This window comes from Lutjanus erythropterus, chromosome 20 (assembly GCF_056507025.1).
Source record: "Lutjanus erythropterus isolate fLutEry1 chromosome 20, fLutEry1.hap2, whole genome shotgun sequence".
In the NCBI taxonomy this organism is placed as follows: Eukaryota; Metazoa; Chordata; class Actinopteri; order Lutjaniformes; family Lutjanidae; genus Lutjanus; species Lutjanus erythropterus.
Window position 1 is genome coordinate 10,204,588 of NC_139336.1, and position 21,604 is coordinate 10,226,191.

At 41.6% G+C, this 21,604-nt stretch overlaps 1 protein-coding gene across 3 annotated transcripts in view; it reads right to left on the bottom strand.

Moving 5' to 3' along the window:
• Nucleotides 1-21,604, bottom strand: part of rxraa (retinoid X receptor, alpha a) — a 136,529-nt gene that overhangs the window by 86,777 nt on the left and 28,148 nt on the right. For all 3 annotated transcript variants that reach the window (XM_084746505.1, XM_084746506.1, XM_084746507.1), the window contains one exon: nucleotides 10,589-10,702. In XM_084746505.1, coding sequence (XP_084602631.1) covers nucleotides 10,589-10,702 — 114 coding nt within the window. The remainder of the gene's footprint in view (nucleotides 1-10,588; nucleotides 10,703-21,604) is intronic.

Genomic DNA, 21,604 nt, shown 5'->3' on the forward strand with positions numbered 1-21,604 from the left:
GTTAATATAAAAATAAGCCTGTTATCCTGACAATAAAACCCACTGTTCAGAAAATACACACTTGAGTTTGAGTTGAGTAGTGACTGCCTGCTTTACTGCCTGCCAGACTCCATTAACATATTCCTGAATTTAACTGCTATAAATATCTACTTCTATTTATGATTTCTTGCAACTCATAAACAGAAACGCATTCATTCAGCAAATATCCTGCATTAAATTTAACCCTGATAAATGTTAAATGGACAAACTTAGCATGTTTCCTTAATTTCTCATGACATATCATAGTTGATTGATTTATTGCAGTAAATGTATTGCGGATTTCTCCTTTATAAACAACTTACTGCAAGTAACAATTGTCTTTAATCATTGATTATTATAGATCTGTTAATCGTTTTCTCGAAAAATTGGTCCATTAAATGTCAGAAAATGGCAAGAAGATGCTTCCCTAAGCCCAAGGTTACGTCTTCAAATGAGTTTCAGTTTACCATCATGGAGGACTAAAGACACCAGAAAATATTCACAATTGATTTCATTTCAGCAATACTCTAAATTAAACACACGTTAGCTCATTGTATTGGCTCCTGTTCTGTTTGGCTTTCTATCTTTAAAGTGCTTGTTTTGATCTTCTTATGTCACATCATGCTGCCCCTCTGGTCACCTCAAAGGTCTGTGAAGCAGGAAATCTTATCAGCATGATTCATAAAGGTCTGGCTAACTGAACCACACAGCCCAAACCGTCTGATAAATAACAACCAGGGAGATATGTCAATGCTGAGCCACTGGCTTTCGACTTCGACTTTGCCCCCCCTCCCGCTTTCCTGTCCCCTCCCCTCCCCTGCAATCTCTTACTGCCTCCACCACCGCCCTCTCTGGATATTACTATCTCTTTCCCCATCCTCATTTCAAAGTCATGGCACCACAGCTGCACAACCACGTTAGTCAATTAGCTCAATGTCAGTGACTGTAATGGACTTGTGGACATGATGCCCCTGTGGCGTTTGGAGCGCTCTTTCACACAGGCTCTACTCTATCACACAGTCCCATTGACTGAGCCGCCTGCATGGGCAGACACTAAAGGTCAAGTTTCTGCAACAGTTCCCCCGCCAGTGCCCCAGGTCTCCCTGCACCCAAAGTCCATGGAGGGCGGCCAAGAGCATGGCTGTGTTTAGGATGAAGCAGCCTGTTTCATTTTTAATAGATTCTGTCGTCAGTTTGTTGGTAATCATGACATTGTACTCAACAAGTCACTTGTTGAGCAGTGTTTTTAATAAACCTCAGATCAGGGGGTCTCAACCTGCATTTTGTGCGGCCCCTTAATGTGACATGAAATGCATGCATGCATTAGGCTATATTTTAATCATTCCATCTCAATACTTTTTCTTTCAATGTCTACATTTAATGCACTACTGGGCTACTGCGTCAAACTGCACTCCCCCCCAACAAGTGTCAGGTTAGGTATGCTTCTGGTCCCATGGCGACTAGTGGCACCTCTTGAGTGTGACAGGAATAACGTCCTGTCATCGGTGCTCTTTGATGGACGACTCTGCAGTTTAACGTGGAAATGAGTTGGAAAGACACCACGGAAAAAAAAAACACAGTGTGGTTAAAGAGAAAAGACGGTTTGAGGAAAAATGAATCAACTCCTTCGTAGGACCTTGGGTGGCAGAAAAAACAGAGTTTCTGCAAATTTTAACAAGTTAAATTTAAGGTCTTTATAAATGCAATTTAAGAACTATTTCACGTCCACACTGGCAACAAAGTAAGGGTTTGAAACAGCTCACCTGTTTTAATTGCTCTTCTTTGACTTAGATTTAGCTAATGTGCTGTCCAGTAGCTGGGTTAGATTCTGACCAGGCTGCACATTAATGGTTACTGGTTCCATATTGGCTTTCATGGTGTAGTTGTTAGAATTAATACACATTTAAAAGCAAGACTGACTTTTATAAAAGTAATGTGAAGTTAATCAGTCCTGTCAATTTTATCAATTTACATGACATTTCAAGACATTTTAAGGCCTAAAATTCAGATGATTGAATCACTGCTATGAATGATGATCAAAACAATGACAAACATCTGAGTAGTATTAATGTGATTTTGCTTTTACCACTATGCTCCTCACTTAGACTTCATGTTTCTCGTTTGTCGTCCTGTTTGTTTGGTAAAACAGGGGCTAAAGCTTTAGTGTCGCCACGGCAGCCATAGTCTGCTCCTCCAGGGCCGCCAGCTTCTCAGACCAACACCGAGTCCCGACAAGATATTTCCATTAGCCGCTGCATTACCGTCACTACCCCCCCCCCCCCCACTCCTCCCCACTTCTGTTTCTCCATGCACCTCAAGTAACGGCTCTCTGAGGAGAAAGCACGTGGGAGTTGCAAACACTTCTCCCCCACTACCACCTCTCACGTCCCAGCATGTACTGGCCTGCATTAGCACACTCGGGTGGGCCTGTTGCTGTGCAGCAGAGACATGTGACATTGGGAGGTCAGGGCTGCCCCCCACCACCGTACTCATGCACACATCTTTGACCCTCTCTGACCCTTCATCTTCTACCCTCCGCCCCTCCATTCCTGGTTTGCCCTTTGTGGGAGCGCAAGGGCGGAGCCTGCACGAGCCAGGGTGGCAGGTGCTACGTTGCTGACCTTCCACTTCATGAGATCGGCTTCGGTGACATTCGGATCAAGCGCTCGGTTGGGCTACCTCTCCCTCCTCCCATTGCCAGGCTGGCTATAATGCCAAGCATGTCGAATCACTTTAGCATCAAAATATGGACAGCCTCCCCCTTTTCCTCTCTCCTCACCCCTCTCTCTACATCCCCCATTTCTCCTCCTCCAGGGGGCGGGCGGGGGGGGGGGGGGGACGCACACAGTCTGATGATGTGTGCCACTGCCCTTCAAATTCCCATCGACGAGGACAGAGGCAACTGACCGTGGTGAGAAGAGGAACAGCCAGAACCGACGCTGACAGCATCAAGCTCCCAGTCCACTCTGAAAGGACACCTGAGCTCCCTCACCACCTACTTAACACACAGGCCAGTGAACAAACACGGAGTGGACTGAGACGGACATGCAGAAACTCTGCTCTAACATTTTGGGGACTCTCATTATGGTCTAGAGGGAGATAACTTAATAAAAGGGAAAATAAGAAAGTCTAATGCCACGTAATCGCACACTGTGACCCAATGTCCGAGCTGCAAAAGTGACTTTACGAGTCGCCGTGGCCAAGAAAAATGTTCCTACATTCTTGCGCTGTTGTTTTTCAGAGTTGCCAAAGCAGCATCGGATGTTGCAAGCAAAGCATAACAACCAGAAAACGCATGGTTCCGAGAGAAAATAAGACTTGATAAATAAATCACAGAAATTGGCCTCTTCCTTTGGTCCGGCCTTGTCCAAATATCTGGCCCTGCTGTTGTTAGCTGATCCAGATGTTCAACGCAAACTCCATCATTTTAAGGAAAAAGAGGAAAAACAAAAAGAGGCACCGTAACTGATGGCATTTCTCGAAATCACGTCTTACTTTGCACCGTTGTTCATCCATCATAAATTTTTTTTTTCTTTTTTGAAGTGAGAGTAAAAGTTTTATTCTGCATTTTATTTTCATGATTTATCCCTGCCTGCGGTGTAATTTCCTGCACACAAAGAACCCATTTCACACTGTTTGTTTGCACAGTGGGCTGCAGTGTGTCATGAGCCAGTCTAACTGTTCTAAATGTGACACAATTCCTTCATATCCCAATCCTCCACTGTTTATCTGTGGTTAGATGAGGCCAGTGGCCCTCAACACTTAGTCAGCCTCACTGATATAAACATGGCACTCAGGATCAGGTTTAAGCGGTCAGGAAAGCCAGAGCGACGCTGCAGCCTCTGATGTGTCCATCAGCTGGCCGTAGCAGAGATGCAGTCTGACCGAGAAATCTGGGCTAAGATGTACATATTCATTTGTATTCGTGCCATTCGTTAATTTGCCCTTATATCTTAGTTATGCTTTTATTAACATACTGTTCTGTGTTAGGCAACATGGGGCCTGAAGAATGGGAACTTGCTTATTCATGTTTAATTGATGTTAATAAAAAATGCAGGGTTTCTTTCCCCCTTTTTTTTTTTCCATTTCCAGTTGCAGAGCCTCACATGCAGCACTGTAAACCTCACTCAACGGGTCAGGATCAACTCCGATGAGAGCTGGAATCTGTGGCGGAGGGAAATTTCACCTCATCTGCGTAAACTGCCTCTGAGAGAATACATTATCGACAAGCTAAATATAACTAAGGATGCGACGGAACATGAATTTAAAACAAAAGCGTCTGTTTTTGACTTGAAATAACACAAAGGGCTCCCTCTGATTTTAAAAGGAGAAGGAACAATGGGTAAATTTGTATTCAGCTCAAAAATTCATTAGGCACTCTCTTATGCTGTACTCCTGATAATTTAAATTTAAATGTTGTTTCCTTTGCACAAGCATGATTCAAGTTTAAACTCATAATAATAGCCTTTGAGAATTGGAGCTTAGTTAAAAATTCAAGTTTGAGTCTCAGCCCTCAATTACACAGTGCAGATGACAATGGCTGCCTGATAGCGGGGATACGACCAATTCCTGTTGGTCCCCTGTGTCCCTGGCTGCCTGCTCGCCTGGCTCTCCGCTGAGTTTGAGCTTTAACAATGAGATAGCATTTCACTCTGATGGTGCTGCTGGGGGATTATAGGCTCAGAGAGTTATCAAAGGCTTAGTCGCTCTGATTTCTAGTGACCCGCCGTGGATGGCTGCCGTCACTCTGTGCCAGCGCGGAGACCTCCATCTCTGCTGATGCATCCTCGATGCTGCCACCATGGCAGCAGGCCACCAGAGGCCGTGTCACTTCGGGAAATCCCATTGGCAGACATGATGGACAGGTATTGAATCCCATTAGATAAAAAAAGACTAGCATGGTGGCTGTCAGGGAGCAGTACACAAAGATGCAAAAATAATTCCTACTATCAGACAAATCAAGAAATAAATACTGCCAACCTCTCCACGTCTATTTAAGTTTTTAAAGCTGCTGTAGTCAATAGTTCCCTTTTTCTAGGGTACATTTTAGCATTGTTCATTTAGCGTCACGCAACTTTACTGTTGTGCTTTGATCGTACCACTCTCATGAACCTGAACCAGGATGCTGTTTTCAGCAGAAAAGCTATGTCAAGCCCACTGTACACTACTTTTCCATGGCAGACGGCAGACAGTCTAAGCTAGCGACTAGTGAGTGAACATAGTGGAGCACCTGGTTGTTAAAGCCAGATATTTTCCCTCAGGAATTGGTGGAGAAATTTGGAATTTTTCTACTAGTATCTGCACGAGCAGTATTGGTGAGGCCCTATTAAAAAGCCTAACCATTTAACATTAAATCTTTTTTTTTTTTTTTAATTAGGAAAAAGTACTAGTAGTAGACAAGCATTAAAATCTCCTCCTAATATCAATGTCAGGCAAAACATTTTGAAGTGCAGCACAAGGAGTATATCTTGAAATCCCACCAATATGTCTCACAGTATCTGCTGAGTATAATATAAATTAAAGCAGCCAATTAACTGAACAGTTTGGCAGTTCTTATCCCAGTTATGACAAACCCCAGTCCTCTAGCCTCCAGTAAACACCCTACCATTAAAAAAAACATCAGAGATTAGCTGGTAGCTGTTTAAGATGAGTCTGAATAGTTGTGTAGTTTGTGTATTAAAAATAACCTGTAGTGCGTGTCCTGAATGAATGGAGGCCAGGGCTTGTAATCGGCAGCTTGGCGTCCTCCAGCCCCTCTGGCTCCCGACCTAACAGGAAGCAGCCAGGGAGAGCGCTGGCTCCGGCCAGCCAATTAGAGCGCAGGGAGTGTGGAGGCACACTGAGGCTAACGAGCTCCCTCTCGGTGACCCTCCTCACCTCTGCAGGACCCCGCGATGGGAAATATGAGGAGCCGGGAGCCACTTTAACTTGCAACCCCCCCCCCCCCACACACACACACCATCACCACCACCACCACCAACCTCTCTCTTTAGCCTCCTTCGTCTCCACACCCCAACCTCTACTCTCAGACCCCGCTGCGTGACCACAAGGTCTACAAACACATGCTGCCTCTCTCTGCAGAGGCCCACCACATGGCTTTTTTTTTTTTTTTTTTTTTTTTTTTTACTGCTGCGCTGATGCTAAAAAGCACCGTGCAGAAAAACAATGAGCGCGTACACACACACACACACACACACTCCTTGCACGGAGCCACTGGAGCTGTGTCACTTGCATTTCCCTGTAGTTTACTCTGGCCCGGTTCTAGGTGGAGGAGCAGTGGAGCCTCTCTCCAAGTTCTCTGAATAGTAAATGGGTTCCAAATTAATTGGCAGGATTTGTGAGGCAGTGAGATAATTCTTAGGCGCTGTAATGAAGTGGGACTGCTGTGAACACTAATGTGGCTTGCATTTGGGCTTAATTACAAGTTACTTAAGCAAAACCTCATCAATAAAGAGTAATGAATCAAAAAAAGTAACACCTGGTTAGTTAATCTCAGAAGGTAGGGAGAAACTGAGAGCAGGACAGTCATAATGTTGGTTTCCGGCACGCCGCTTAGCCGCATCCAAAGCTAATGAAATAAAAAAAAAAGAGGGGGGAGCCAGTAATAATCATCTACGTCCAACACCCCCACCCCCTTTTCTCTGCAGGCAGAATTGGTCCTGTCATTTGGACCCTCCAAACACAGACCATATGTGGGTTCAGCCCTGGCAATCAGACTGCATTGTGGAGCAGGCGGCTGAGTTCATCAGGAAAAAATTAGCCCGCCGCTCTGCAGGCCTCGCTCCCATTGGCCAGTCACGCGGCCCGCTCCGTTTGAGGGCACCCCAGACATTCCTGCGGATAATCTTTTCCATTCCTCTGCTCAGCTCGGTGAGGACAGACCAAATCACAGCACAAGGCCTGCATTGTGAGGGCCTTTTTCAAAAAGCCCTGTTTTCAATGCCGTCGCTCTTTTATGCTTTCCCTCTCTCTCACCTCATATACCACAATTCCAAAAAAGAAAAAAAAAAAAAACGCTTTTCCCATCATGACTTCTTTTTCTCATAAAAAAGCACTAAATGATTGCCTTTTTAGAAACGATCCGAGGTCCCTGAACGCCACGGTTCTCACAGTCCCTTTCCAGTAAGAGTTTGTTTTTTGAGAAGCCCAAACAATGTAAAACCGCTGAAACCGGAGCCCGGCCACATCACTGCACGGCCTGGAGTTCAGCAGATCGCTGCTGAATATGGCTCCCCGGGCGAGGCTCGCAAAACCTTCCCAGAAACCTCCTGCTTGGTCACCGCTACATGCCTCGCACCTCCCACAGCAGCTTGTCATTGTGGCCATAGTCGGGCGGCTGGAACGTTGAGATTGGAGGACAATCACACGATCTGGGGACACTGGTGGATTTATAGTAACACGTTCCATAATTAGACCCATGATTATTACAGGGTCTATAAACTTCAGTCTCCAGAGCGGCTGTCCAACCTCTCCTGCTATGACTTAACAGTTACTTCACTTTCCTCTAGAAAGTACACTCTGCTCTTGGCTACTCGTGGAGCATTTAACAAATCACTGGTTTGATTTAACATCTCCTGTAGTGAAACAGCAACAACAAACGAGAATAAAATCCACCTTTCTCAGCACTTTCGCTCCTCCTCTCCTCTCCATTTGCCCCTGAATCTGATGTAGACAAAATAATCTAACGTGACTTGTGTCCTAGTGTGCTACGGGGCTTAAAATAGCCACAACACAAAGACGGAAAACCTTTGACATACTTCAGCAAGACTACACTTCTAATCCAGATGCTCCTAATTGTTCAGGAAACACGTCCTCCCTTACTGCAGGCAGTGACAGTAAAAAATGTTGCAATCAATCAAGCTCTGTAAAATACACAAAGATGGGGGTGAGGTTGTTGGAAAAAGATCATGCTGAAACTTGTCCATGAAAAAGTATTTGCCTGTGAAAGAGAGAGTAGTGGGTTCTCGTTTTGCCTTCACCGAGGAAAAAACAGTCCTTGATCGTCATGATACAGATAAAAATAAGATATCTGGATAGTCTATTTGCTTTAAAGCGGACAAAAAGCAAGAAAGAACCGTTTCTTTATAAATCTCAAACAAATATGCGAGTTGTTGTTTCTCTAGTGATGTCAGACGGAAGCAGATGGGAATTATGTCCTTACTGCAAGTTCAGGATTAGTGTCCTGTTTTGAACTTTCACTTTCCAGCTACAGAACGGCCCACGTAACAATCAGGCAATGCAAACCAAAACTGTTTACACTCGCTGGGTATCATATTTAATTTACTAGTATATTATCCCTTCACGTTCCCAGCCCCCCCACCCTTTTTTTTAAAAACAATAATTACTACTTTTAAGGTCATTAAGTACAACTCTGTGTCTAATTCTTGACAGCAAAACTTCCACTGCAATAAAAAAAAACTTAAGAATAGACAAGAAAATCTGTGCAACAATAGACTGGATTGGTGTAATCATATTGGTAAATTTGATTGTATCGTTTTTTAAAACAGTCTATTGGAAGATATAATGGAATGATTTCAATTATGGAAAAACCTCAAGGCAGATTTGATACCGAGACCGAGACACGCACGGATTCTCTCTTTGCTTATCAAATTCAGATTGTACTACAGCATAGATTGAACAGATTTTGTCATTTTTGCTGTTATCTAAAACTTTTTTAGAAACTTTTTCAGTTGTGTTAGCAGTCTTAAAGACAAAGAGCCCATCTTTGCTAAAAAAAAATGCCTTTTCTTTAGCATTTTAACACTAACAGTGGTCCAAATAGCAAGTTGGAGCCATAGACGGTATAATATATAGGTCTAAATCCTATTCAATATAGAAGCGAGTATTTTAATTTAGAATGTTACTGTTGTAAATATATTACAGGTTTCTTCTTTAAGCGTTTTCCCTAATTTGTCCTGGTTTGAAAAACAGATGACAACATTTCATCTCAAAACTAGAAGCCTGATTTCACAAAACATTTAATAATTATAGTTTGCACCTTTTTAAATCCAGTGAACCCCGTTCACCCTGCAAATTCTATTATGCAGCTAAGAGCACTTGAAGTGAGAAAGAAATTAATTAAACCAAGAATACCAGAAAAGAGTCGAGATTAATTTGTAGTGCTGCGCAAAATGGAACAAATGGACTAAACCCTGAGCTAATGCAAAACAAGACAAAGAAGAAGAGCACTTGGTTTCTGTTAGGAGATGCTTGTATTCTTCAAGAATAAATGGCAAATTAGTAGGCTTGGGAAGATTTTCTATTTTTACATGTTGGTTCATCTGTTCAGAAATAACACTGAACATCAGAATAACCCTGAGCGTACTTCTACTTCCTCCATATATAGAGGTTTTAGTTCAAAGATAGACATTCAAACGTATCTAACTTTAAAATCAAAGGGCCGCTCTCGTGGAGCTGTTTATATGTTTATGTGTGACTTTGTCTTGCCAGACGAGTCATCCTCTCCTCACATGACAGGCGGCTCAGCTGGTCACAGCACTGACACTGCAGAAGGAGTGGGCCTTGGGGATGGAGCGATAAACATATCAGCAGAAACCGCACATTCTGCACGCCGCGGTCCCATATTCATCGGCCACATACCACACAGTTCAGTTTAGAATATCCGCTGATGTCAGACCCTGCTAGCCTGTGAGGAGGGGAAGAGGTGCGTGGTGGGGGGAGTTGTCCATCACTGGGGCTCCACTTGCAAAGACATCATTAAGCATTAAAAAAAACCAGTCTGGGCACTGCTCCCAAAAAAAGCCCCCAGCCACACCTCTGACTGGCGTGTGTTTATGCAGTAGAAACAAGCAATACTTTACAAAACCAGCTAAAACTAATTAGCCTATTATATAAAGTCAGATCCAAGCATTTGTGATGGTATGGGGATTTGTTAATGCCCATCACATACATCTGTGAAGCCCCATTGGAACAACATATGCTGTCATCAAGCCAGTGTCACAATGCCAAGACACATTTTGCAATTGTAAACCCCCAAATGTGGTGTGATTAGACTGGTCTTCCCGGAGTCCAGATCTGTCTCCAACTGAAAATGTGCAGTACAACAACAGAGACCCCGGACCGTTGAGCACCTGAAGTGATGTATCAGTCAAGAATGAGAAAGAATTTCACTTTCAAAACTTCAGTAACTGGTGTCCTCAGTTCCCAAGCGCTTACTGAGTGTTCTTAAACGTAAAGGTGATGTAACACAGTGGTAAACATCAAAACTGTTTTGGAGCACGCCAAAGCAATGGCAAGACGTGATAAAGATCTCACTTGAACCTACTACAACTTAAAAAAATCATTACTACATACTGGTCTGTGAAAAACATCCTTGTGGTCTGCCTTTGATGTCATGAAAACAGATTAAATTTAATGAGATGAGATGTTATTTCGGGTGATTAAACAGGTGCATCAGGTCATGAGGTGCACTTAACAGGCTCCTCATGGCTAATTTTTTAAACCTGCGACTGATGATTCAATCTAGATCGGATCAACCCGCTTCTTTGATAAAAATACATAATAAAGAACCGACAAGTAGCAGCAGGTGTATTCACGCAGTCGGTGTTACCTGAGGATAGGCGACGCTGATGGAGGGGACACATGCCACTGAAACAGGAACAAGCTTCGCCTGAGCGACCTCGCTGCATGGGAGGAGCCAACGAGCACTGGGGCTTCAGGAACCCTGTAATGAAAGAGATGAAGAAATATGAGAGACGGGAAAGAGGAGACAAAGAGGTCACGGAACAGGGAGAGGATTTTTCTGAGCATGCAACATTGGTATAAAAAAGGCCGAATCCAGCCTAAAAAGGCAAATGCCAAAATTGAGAATTTGCCTTTAGGGCGTCTTTGTTTTACGGTCATGGGATGAAAAGCGTTTGAGTTTAAAAATATATATTCCCACCGGCTGCATGCCACCATCAGACCCAGCCAACCTCTCACATTTGCAGTTTTGTGGCCGGCTGGCCTTCACCCTAACCTCCTCGCCAGTGGCATCACACCAGCTCAAAAGCTCAGGTCAGCTACGTTGGCGTAGCCGAAGCAGGGGGCTCCAGAAAGTAGACAGAGCCTGCAGAATACTGGGCAAGGCTGGCCTGGAGGACGGCGAAAAGCAGCTGCCCGTGGGACCGAGGTCAGTGGCTCTGGGTGGGCAAAATGCCAGATCAGGCCGAGGTGCCTGGAGGGGCTGGACGAGGCCGTCTTACTGTCTGTCTCTGGGGTCAAGGAGGTCATTTTCAATAGGGAAGTCATTATCCAGCACAATAAAGCAACTGAGTGGGCTGCACCCCCTCCGGACCAGAATTCAGCCGTCACTGACGTTATCCAGCAAACAGGAAGAGCAACAAATAAACCTACAGTAGATTGCCAAAAATAGAAATATCTGAATAAGAGCCGCAATGTTTAAGTGATTAATCACTTGATCATCAACTATTCAATAAACTGTTAACTATTTTGCTAATCAATTAAACAGTTTGGATGATTTTTTTTTTCAGAGAAATCAGTCAGAATTCAGCCTCTTAAATGTGAATATTTTCCAGCTTCTTTATCTCTTACAGGTAGTTAACTGAATTTATTTGGCTTGTGGATAGATCCCGACTGATGTATCGATATTATCGGCTCAATATCGGCCTATCACAGCATATATGTTGACCAATACAGTTTTTTTTATTTATAAGCTTTATAGGCAGCATTCTGTATATATAACATAATTTTTTCTTAATTCAGAACACATATATTTTGCTCTGTTTGTGTTTCTTGCGTTGCTCTCTAATATAAGTATCAGATCCAAAAGTCAAGTCTCGGTCAAGGCCTTATTGTGAACAAAACAAGACATTATATAGACCAAACAACTAATTGATTGAGAGAATGATCTACAAATTAATCTATAGTGAAAATAATCATCACGTGCAGCCCAAACTCTAATAATCAAAATGGGAGGAGAATGTAAAAAATAAGTAAATGCAAGAGAAGGCTGGCACCAAAAGTGATTAAGTTGACTGATATTGCAATTGAGATATACTTTGGGATATTAGAGGTAATGATATTTTTTATTATTCTAATATACTTTTAAAAAGATTGAAATTATTATAGTGTGATTTTAGCAGGAAACAAAGATGTTTGTCTGTAAAATGAAGTCTGTACACACACATTTTGTCAACTAACCCTAACCCTGCCATTAGAAAACTGCAGTAGGGCATATTGTGATTTTTCAGCCCTGCAATGAACTGGCGGCTTGTACCCCACCTTTCGTCCAATGTCAGCTGTGATAGGCTCCAGCCCCCCCGCGACCCATAAAGGATAAACGGTTACGGACGACGGATGGGTGGACGGATATTGCGATTCTGATACAATTTTGATTAATTGTTCAGCCCTAACTCCACACACCATACAGAACCCTAACATTAATGACCTTTTCCAGTTCCTGGATATCTCTTAAATACACACAGACTTAAAAGTGGCATATGAGTGCCATTTGATTTCATGATCGACACCGTAGCCTCGAGCCGAGGAGGAAACTTCTGTCTGAACTTTACTCTTCTTTACTCAAAGGAGGATTCGCTCTGTCTTTATCGACTGGGTAGCTCATGCGGATCTCATTGGCATCGGCAGATCACTGCAAATCCAAACTTTATTCATTCCTCATGAGGACCTTTAGATTTCGAGCAAACATCAAGCGCGGCAGCCGGAGGAGCCCCCCCCCCCTCCACCGCCGTCACTGTGTTCTGAGCCCAATAAAGCCCCTTTATTGCCACCATGAAAAACATGTCACTCCGGATGAGCTCAGAGAATGACATTTAAAACAGGCAAAGGGATATTGAATTAGTTCCCCATGATAAGCTGTCTGGGATGCTGATACTCGCTGCTTATAAGGGTGTGCATGTGCGAGTGTGTGCCATGTGCATGTGTGTGCGCAGTTGTGTGAGTGTGAGAGGAGGGGTTTCATGTCCGATGCATTCTTCAAAGCTTTGATTAGTATTACGGATGAAGCGGGGACTGACGGGGCGAAGCAAGTCTGGACTGGCAAGAGCAAACACAGACAGACTGAGATCATGCAGAAGACCATGAATTAAATAAAAAACAGAGGAGGAGAGCATTTTGACTGTCTCATTAAAACTAGCAGTAAACATGTTTGTATCTCATTGTTTGCTGAGCACAATAACGCTATTGTTGTTATCAGATGTTGGAAGAGAGTCGACTGAAAACAAGAGCGGTTTCTCTAAAACACAGTTTCATGGGTATCATTAAGACTAAAGTCATTTTGGAAGGGCATGAGAAAAACGTAGAGACAATTTATGTTCTGCTTAAGAGATGACTTGAGTAAAGCCTGTGTGTGTGTGATTAAGTTCTGATAGATTTTAATTAGATTAGGGATTATTTCACCCCAAAATACAATTAAACATGTTTTTCCTCTTAGCTTGAGTCCAGTCTATCAGTTGAGAGTATGATATGCCAAAAGAAATCTGTCTATTATCATCTCAGTGCAAGAACTCGATGGCAAAGATGGTCATGATAACGTTGTTATACTGTGCTATTCATACAAATAATACATAATCCAGATCCAGAATGTAGAGCATAATTATATGCAAAAAAGAACAAAAACAAAGATGTCTATCAATGAAAGATTACAGATAAGTTCCAATATCATATTTTTCATTCCTGATACTGATTCTGATACCCGAAGAAATTCTCAAAACAGTTTGATATTAAGCCAAATTCCAGACCAGACTTATAATACTGAGTTTTACCACAAAAGCTGCACAAAACACAACTGCTCCCACAACAACATACAAAGAGCCCACGAACAAGGTAAATAAGTTTACCATAATAAGTTCCTGTAAATGTTTCACAATAAAAGACTCAATTAAGAAATGAAGGGGTTCTGTCCGCTGAAACACCAGGAGACTTTTATTTTGTTGAATTTGTATTCACGGCCCAGTCGCACATCAACTTTACTGAACTTTGAGAAGGCGGAGTAACAGTCTCAATCGCTAGCAAAGATGTTTGCTTTGGCAGGCCACTCCCCCGCATTTACATTTATGTGGCTGGGTGACAAAAAAAGAAAAAAAACATTTTCTCTCGACTAAAAGAAACTAGATCTGGTAGATTCTACTGCAGACGACTCTGGGGCCGATATCTCCAAAATTCTGCAACTCACACCACAAAAAAAAAAAAAATCTAGATTGATAAACAGCACAACAGGTAAGAGGAAAAATATGCATGTTTGATCTCGGGGGTGAACTCTCCCTTTAATGCAGTAACTTTAACACACTAAATGTGGCTCAAAACAATGCTTGGTACATTGTAATTATCTTTCCATCTGTTATAAAGAAATTTGGTAAACAGGATGCTGCTGTGTCATAGCAGGGTCTCATTTTGGGCGTAATAAATTACATGATATCAGATAGCTGCAAAGACTTGTGCCTGATGCAGCTTTTTAGGTTGTAACAAATATTTCCAATACTGGTATCACTGTCAGAACAATTCTAATAAATTAGACATTAAGCACGGGTAAGTGTAAACCATTCGCATACTTTTCCTAGCTTGTGAGCTTACAAAAGGACACTACACTTTTATACGAAAATACCTCAAGAGCAAAAGATTTGTATAGTTTTCTACCAGTGCACTCCTCCTAATTTTCAGTTTCTTTTCTGTTGTCATGGCTGAGGTGCACGTACTCTGGGTGAGGAGAAAAAAAAAGAATCATGGAAGAATCTTGTAAAATTTTAATTCATAAAAGTCCTGCTTCATCTACCCCAATTCAGTACGCTCCTAGTTGTTCAAAGGGGTTGAAGGGCAAACAGTGACACATGGTATAGAGCTCTGAGCGATGTCATTGAACATTAAGGCATTAACATGTGAGCCCAGGCTTCCAGTCAAGTTGGACTTTTCCAAAATCTAAGCTAAACTAAGCAGACAGCAGCTCCCCCACTAAAAGAGCCCAACACTGCGAGCCGTCCACCGGAGTAATGTTCCCACGGGACAGAGCTATGCCTAAAGTACGGTGCTCAAACGCTTGGAATTTCACCTAAAGCTTGAAGACAGAGCTAGAAAATGGAACAAATTAGTCTGACCCTGAATGTGATCTCAGCATCTCGGGAAAATAAACTTCATCCTTTGCTATTTTTAATGTAAATACACAGATCTATGAGGAGAGAAATCAAATTACATAAACTGAATCGTCAAACGTTCAGCTACCTGACAGTTGTAAAAATATCTAAAAACTATGGATTTGAGAGGCATGTACATGGCATCATGAATCATTTTCAGCGAAAGGCTTTACTTTTCAGGCCTGAAAGTAAATGATGAAAGTGCGGCGGGAGGCCCTCGGACATGCATGTGCAGGTTCAGGCTGTCACGAGCGGTAAGGTTGGTACACGTCTTGTCATTAAATCATCTCTATCACGCCGCATCAAATGTCTCGGCCCGTATACTTTCAAGAGGACCCTGATTACTGAAATGTTTGATCTTGCTCCTCACTTCTAAGCGCATAGGATCTCATTGGCTTTAATAACTACACGATCCAATCTTCGGGGGGACAGGCTCAAACCCCCCCCCCCCGCCAGCAGCCAATCAGCATTATCCTTACCGGCCGTCATGGGGGATCAGAGCAATGTAAACACGCTGGGGGTTTCCTCATTAAAGATAGGCTGCTAATGAAATCGCATCCAGCATTTACAACCTAGTGCTAATGAAGGCAAGCCTTTGAGATGGTCCGCTAATGAAAGAAGGCTTTTTATTGACATAAGGCTAATAAAAGAAAGGCTTAATGACAAGGTTCTAATGAAACAAAGGTGCGTAAATTTGCCATTATAAGAAAACTCACTGATAAGGGCACAGCTGAAGTATTTTCGGACAATTCTCATTTATCACAGACGCATCAGTGAAAGTGCTTCCAGACTTTACAAGATCCCACAAACTCGAGTCTTTTGAATGAAATACATTCAAGCATTTATGGGGGTTTAAGGGATTGCAGCCGTGCTCTCTTAAAGCGTAGCGATTGTTCGTGTCCCGTGTTGCCGGGGTGACCGAGCCCAAGGTCAAAGTTCATTGGGCCCTTAATGCATCTCGCAGGTGCAATAAAAAATAAGAAAAAAAAAAAAAAAAAAGCTTTCCCACGTGGGACTACGGGTGGGGGGCGGGATAAGGTCCTGTGCAGACGGATGGACCGGCAAAGGAGCCATCAGTCGCCACGGTTACCGCTGCGAACGCCATTCACCTTCAGCGTTTGCCTCAAGGCTCCACGTGAGGAAGTAAAAAGAAAGACCAAGTTCTACACCGCCTTTCCTCTTCACGCCTGTCCTCTACAACGGCCTTGAAGACTGGAGTCAAGGATTTGCCCACATGTCCCTGAGATATCTATTTTACTGGATTTTCAGTTTCCTCAACATGTTATTTCACAGGACAGAAGACTTCAACATGACTGGATGATGAATTAGTCAATGAAATGTACTAATAAAATAAGAATGCAGTGCATGTAATAATTTTTATATGCAGAGACTACATATCAGCACTATGTTAGTGCTTCATGTACCAGTGTGTGCAGCAGCATGTGCTGGAACTATTAGCTTTTAGCAGTTCAAGAACTTAATCCAAAATTTAGATAATTGATTAACCATTAAAACCCCGTATCAAGCAAAAAATGTTGCATATTTTTGTGTTTTTGAGTATTTGTACGTTCTGGGAAATCGTGATAGTTTTTTTTTTCTTTATTTTCTAATAGGGTTAGGTGATTTGGTTATCGGATATTGGCTAGAGGTCTAGAGCTGAAATTACGAGTTTATTATCAAATTAATCAGCAACTATTTTGATAATCAATTTAAATCAGTGTCAGTAATTTTTTTGTAAAAAATGCAAAAATGCAAGCTCCTTTCATACGAATATTTTCTGGTTTCATTATTCCTCTATGATGATGAACTTTTAACTTTTAAATCTTTGGGTTGTGGACAAAATATTTCACACTTGAGAATACTGTCTTTAGGAAACAGTGTTCATCATTTTATAGACCAAACAACTAATCGATTAATCAAGAAAATACTTAATAGATTAATCGATGACTAAAATAATTGTTAGTTGCACATTTTATTTTGCTAATTTAATGCCTCCGAAGAACAAGGGAGAGCCGCTACTTAGGGAAACACTCTGGCTCAGCGGCACGGTACACACCCACTGACCCAAATAACGAGCGGGAGGAAAAAAGCCCGAGGAACCAGAATGTTTTCAATTTTCATCTAACAAGGATTTATTTCAGCCAAACCAGAGTTGGGAATTGTAGGAACAGAAGAAAGACTAACCAAGATGTTTCTGGTGAGTTTTACTTTGTTTCTGTGTCGAGTTTGTTTTACGATGATTTCACAAGGCAATTAAGCTAATCTTAGTGCCGTAAATGAGAGAAACTTGGATTACATTTGTATTTTTCCATTAAATAAGGAAAATAGGTGTAATAATATTTCTTCTTTTTGACTTTTAGTTTATTCTGTTTATTTATTGGATGCAGCATACATAAAGCAGCAAACTCGCCATTCCTACACATCTCTAAGCTGAAACTCCAGTGGGGACACACACCACAATCGCTGGGGTGACGGTGGCCAGTTTCAAAACTTCGACAAACACTTTTTTCTGGAATTTTAGACAAATAGATTTATTACAAAAAATCAGTCGATTAGTCAATGATGAAAATAATCGTTAGTTACAGGCCTCACCACCACTAAATTAATGTTTTTCAAAGTCCTTGTAACACATTCTTTGTTTGTGTTTCATGCTGTTCTCCTATAAATGAAAGGCATCAAGTACCACACTTAATGATCCTCTAATGTTTGCTCTTCCCTAAAGACAGCTAATCCAATGCAGCACCGTCTCATTACACCAACAATTACCACTCTGACAAAGCCCATGCGCTGAAACAACCTCTCCTTCACTTCAGCGAGCTCTCTGTGAGGAGCTAAAACACACATCAGGACCCATCAGCTGATAATCAAACACCTCTCATCTGAGCGCTGCGTCCCTCTCTGATCCCGATCATCAGCATGGAAAGCACCCAACCAGCTCCTGAGCGTATCTGCTCCATCAGCAAACTGTCTTCCCTCCCCCTAGATGATATCCATTTTGAAGGAAAAAAAAAACATTTTAACATGCCTCTAAGCTCTTATTTATCTCAACCAGAACAAAGCCTCAGCTGCAACAACAAAGCAAACCTCATAAAGATTACTGGAGGCAGTACTTAGATGCTGATCATACTATTATACTTGACAGAAAAAATAGCTCTTACATATTTTACACACATGTAAATCATTTTGTTGTTGTCTTTACATGTTCTCTGCCTGTCTGGATTGATTACATGCTTTCTTTCAGTCTTAGAAACACTACCTTTGGAATGAAATTCCAAGGTGAGGGTCCATGAGGAGCCAAACCAGAGACAGGACAGGTCAGTGGGAGCAGGTGAAGTGAGTCCAAGGACAAACGATGACTCCTAAGATGAGCGAGGGCTTTAGCTGAACAATGTTGCATACTTTGGTATATTGTGTCTTAAAACAGGAAGACCTTTGTATCAAGATACACATGGTTTGTCAGGTTGTCCAGTAAGTATTCACAGTATACTTTAAAACAATACAGTATCTGTTAATTATAGTATCCAAAGTACCGCAGCTACATAAAAAATATCTGAGCACTAATTCAAGACTTTAGTTCAGTTACATCTTATTGTCCTGCCTGAAATTTGCCTTGTAGCATGGCAACACCAGGCTTTTATGTGCCTTGAACCTTTTTACTCTTTGTATCCAACGAGGTATTGAGTATTTTTTTTTTTTTTTTTTTTTTTATACTAGCAGGGCTCACCAACAAGGATTGCCTGCTTGCCTGGGGCAAGTAAAATGCCTTGACGGGCTAGGAAATCAAGTGGGGAAAAAGAATTACCCTATTAAACTATTTTAATCAGTTCATGATTAAAGTAATTTTTCATGCAAAAAGGGCAGAAAATGGTGTCTTCGGCCTCAAAAATATGGTTTTATGCTCTTCTCTGTTTGTTATCGTATTAAACTGAAAATTTTGGGATCTTGGACCGACAAAACAAGACATTTAAAGACATCGCTTTGGACTTCCAGAAGCTGTGATGGACATTTTTCACTCTTTCTTGCAGCCCTAGATTAAACAAGAAGATTAATTTTAGTCTTTAACCCCAGTTTGTTGTTTTAGCTGCATACAAAATTGAGCACAGAGCATTGCGCCTGTAAAAAATGTTTGCTGGACAGCCTCATTTTAAACAGGGATAAACCCTGTTATTGTATCAAAAGTTCAAAATTCTGGTATTATGACAACTCTACCTTGTATGTGAACGCTAACCTGCTTTTCACTGAGGATACAGATTCTTGTCAGCCATAATTTGCTTTGCCTTGGATGAATTAGGGCAACAACAGCCACCTGAGGGCTTCTTTTATCCCTAATGGAAGGTTAGACAAAATCTCCAGAAACAGATACCCATGAAGACCTTGACTGGAAGACATAATTCTCAGGTTCAGCCACAATAAACCTTGCGGCAAAACGTCCTTTCACAAGAAGACGAGGAGGTTGGCGCTATGAGTTGTCCTCACTTCACTGAAAAACACTAGTGACTAAAATCTGCAACTTGCATTTGTTTCCTGAGTCGTGAGTCACAAAAGCAACCACTGTTGAGGTTTGGACTGGCAATAAAAAGTTAACTGGACAGCTTTATTGAATGACTTATTAAGCCACTGTGTTTTGCGAGACCTAAACTGTGGCGCTCTTGAAATGAACAAGAGCACCTTTCTGTAACGGCTCTTTCAAAAAAAAAAAAAACATGCCTTCCAACTTTGTCTGAAATTGAGTCTGCACTTTCACACAGACTCAGAATAATGAAAGTGGCAGTTGCCCTGGTGTGGCATTTGAAGCTGCAAGGCATCCGTAGAAAAAGGTAGAGCTGACAAAGATGACCTTTGTAAAACCGTAACTTTAGGACTGTTACTATTGAGCAGCACATGTCTTTCTGCAAATCATAGGCTTTTACTTTGGGTAGTTCTCAAAATTCTTCCTTCAGACTTCTAAGGAAAACTGTAGGAACAATCTTCCACCTAAAAACTGAACAAGTGTAAAATTACAATGTGAAAATATTTAACTATTATTCACTTATTTGCTTAGTAATGTTTGATATACTAATTTTAGTATATCTTTAAAAAAAGTTAAATTATCTAAACAAAACATTATTAGTTCGTAAAACTAAAAAGTTTTAGTTGTGCTCAAAACCCAATTTAAAGGCAACTGCCTTCACTAGATTTTTGAGCTTTGATCAAACTGAAACTCTTAAGTTTTTGAAATAAAGTCAACTAATAATGTTTTGTCTTGTCTTTTAGAACCCACAGAAAAGAATCTGTATTTAAAAATGATGCCAAATTTAAATTACACCAATTATTTAAGACACCAAAAGCTTAAGAAGAAAAGCAAATTATCTCAACAAAATATTATTAGTTGGTAAAACCTTCAGAATTTAAGAGTTTTAGTTGGGCTTAAAACCGAAAGACTTATTGGAGTAAGCTGACTTGAGATTTGACTTTTTCTCAACTTTTATGTTTTTACAGTGCGTAGGCTTTTACTTCGGAGAGTTCTTAAAACTTTTTTTTAGACTTCTAAGGAACAATGATAGAACAATCCTTAACTTAAGCTTAAATTTACAATGCAATTCCACTCGTTTCAAAATAAATCTATGTACTAACTAAAATAAATGGGTTTGTTTTGTTATTTTTTTGTTAAATAGCAGCAGAGATAACAGAGACAAAACTGCATTTAAATAGTCCCTATACAACACAGCTTTATGTAGCTAAGAAACCCTGACTTAAGTGTTTCTCAGTTTCACAACGTATATCAACAGTCTTTATGAAACAGTGCTGCTTGCTCTTGTTGACACTGGGGTTATGACTACTCTCACAGCAGCAGACATAAGTCTGTGCAGGGAACACACACACGTCTGGAGACAACTAGCTGAAAGTGTGGTTGTGGTTGTGGCAAAGTCTGCCGCTCACAAAGCTCCGCCCACAGGCTTCCTCCCGATTCCGTTGCGATTTCTGGTGTGAATAACCGACCCCACCACCTCCACAAGTCACTGGATTGGTTGGTGTAGAAATGTTTTAATCTTTGTTTGATTTTTTTTCCCCCCACCGCACACACTCGAACGCCAAAACCAAGGTCGATTGCTTCCAGACGTACGGTACACCTGCATCATAACTGCTGTGAAGTAGAGCTGTGAAGTAAGTATTTCTAGGATTATTCTAAATGACGGTTGGATGTATTTTGGCTGTGACTCCATCTCTCCCGGTTCACTTTTCCCACAAAGTGCTGCCTTCTCTCTAAGGATTGTATAAAACATAACAAAGTGCCAGGGTTAAGCTGAGATGACACCAAAGCAGTAGTTCTTGAAAATTTATAACAGTCATTTGTCTCACTTGCCGTGATGTGATGAAGCAAAAGGCAGTCCACCGGTGAGCAGCCACAGACAGACAAGGTGGAAGGGGTAAAGACAAGGGAGGGGGTGGGGTGGGTGAAACTAAAAAAGTGTGGTAAATGAGGTTAGAGGGGAAGAAAA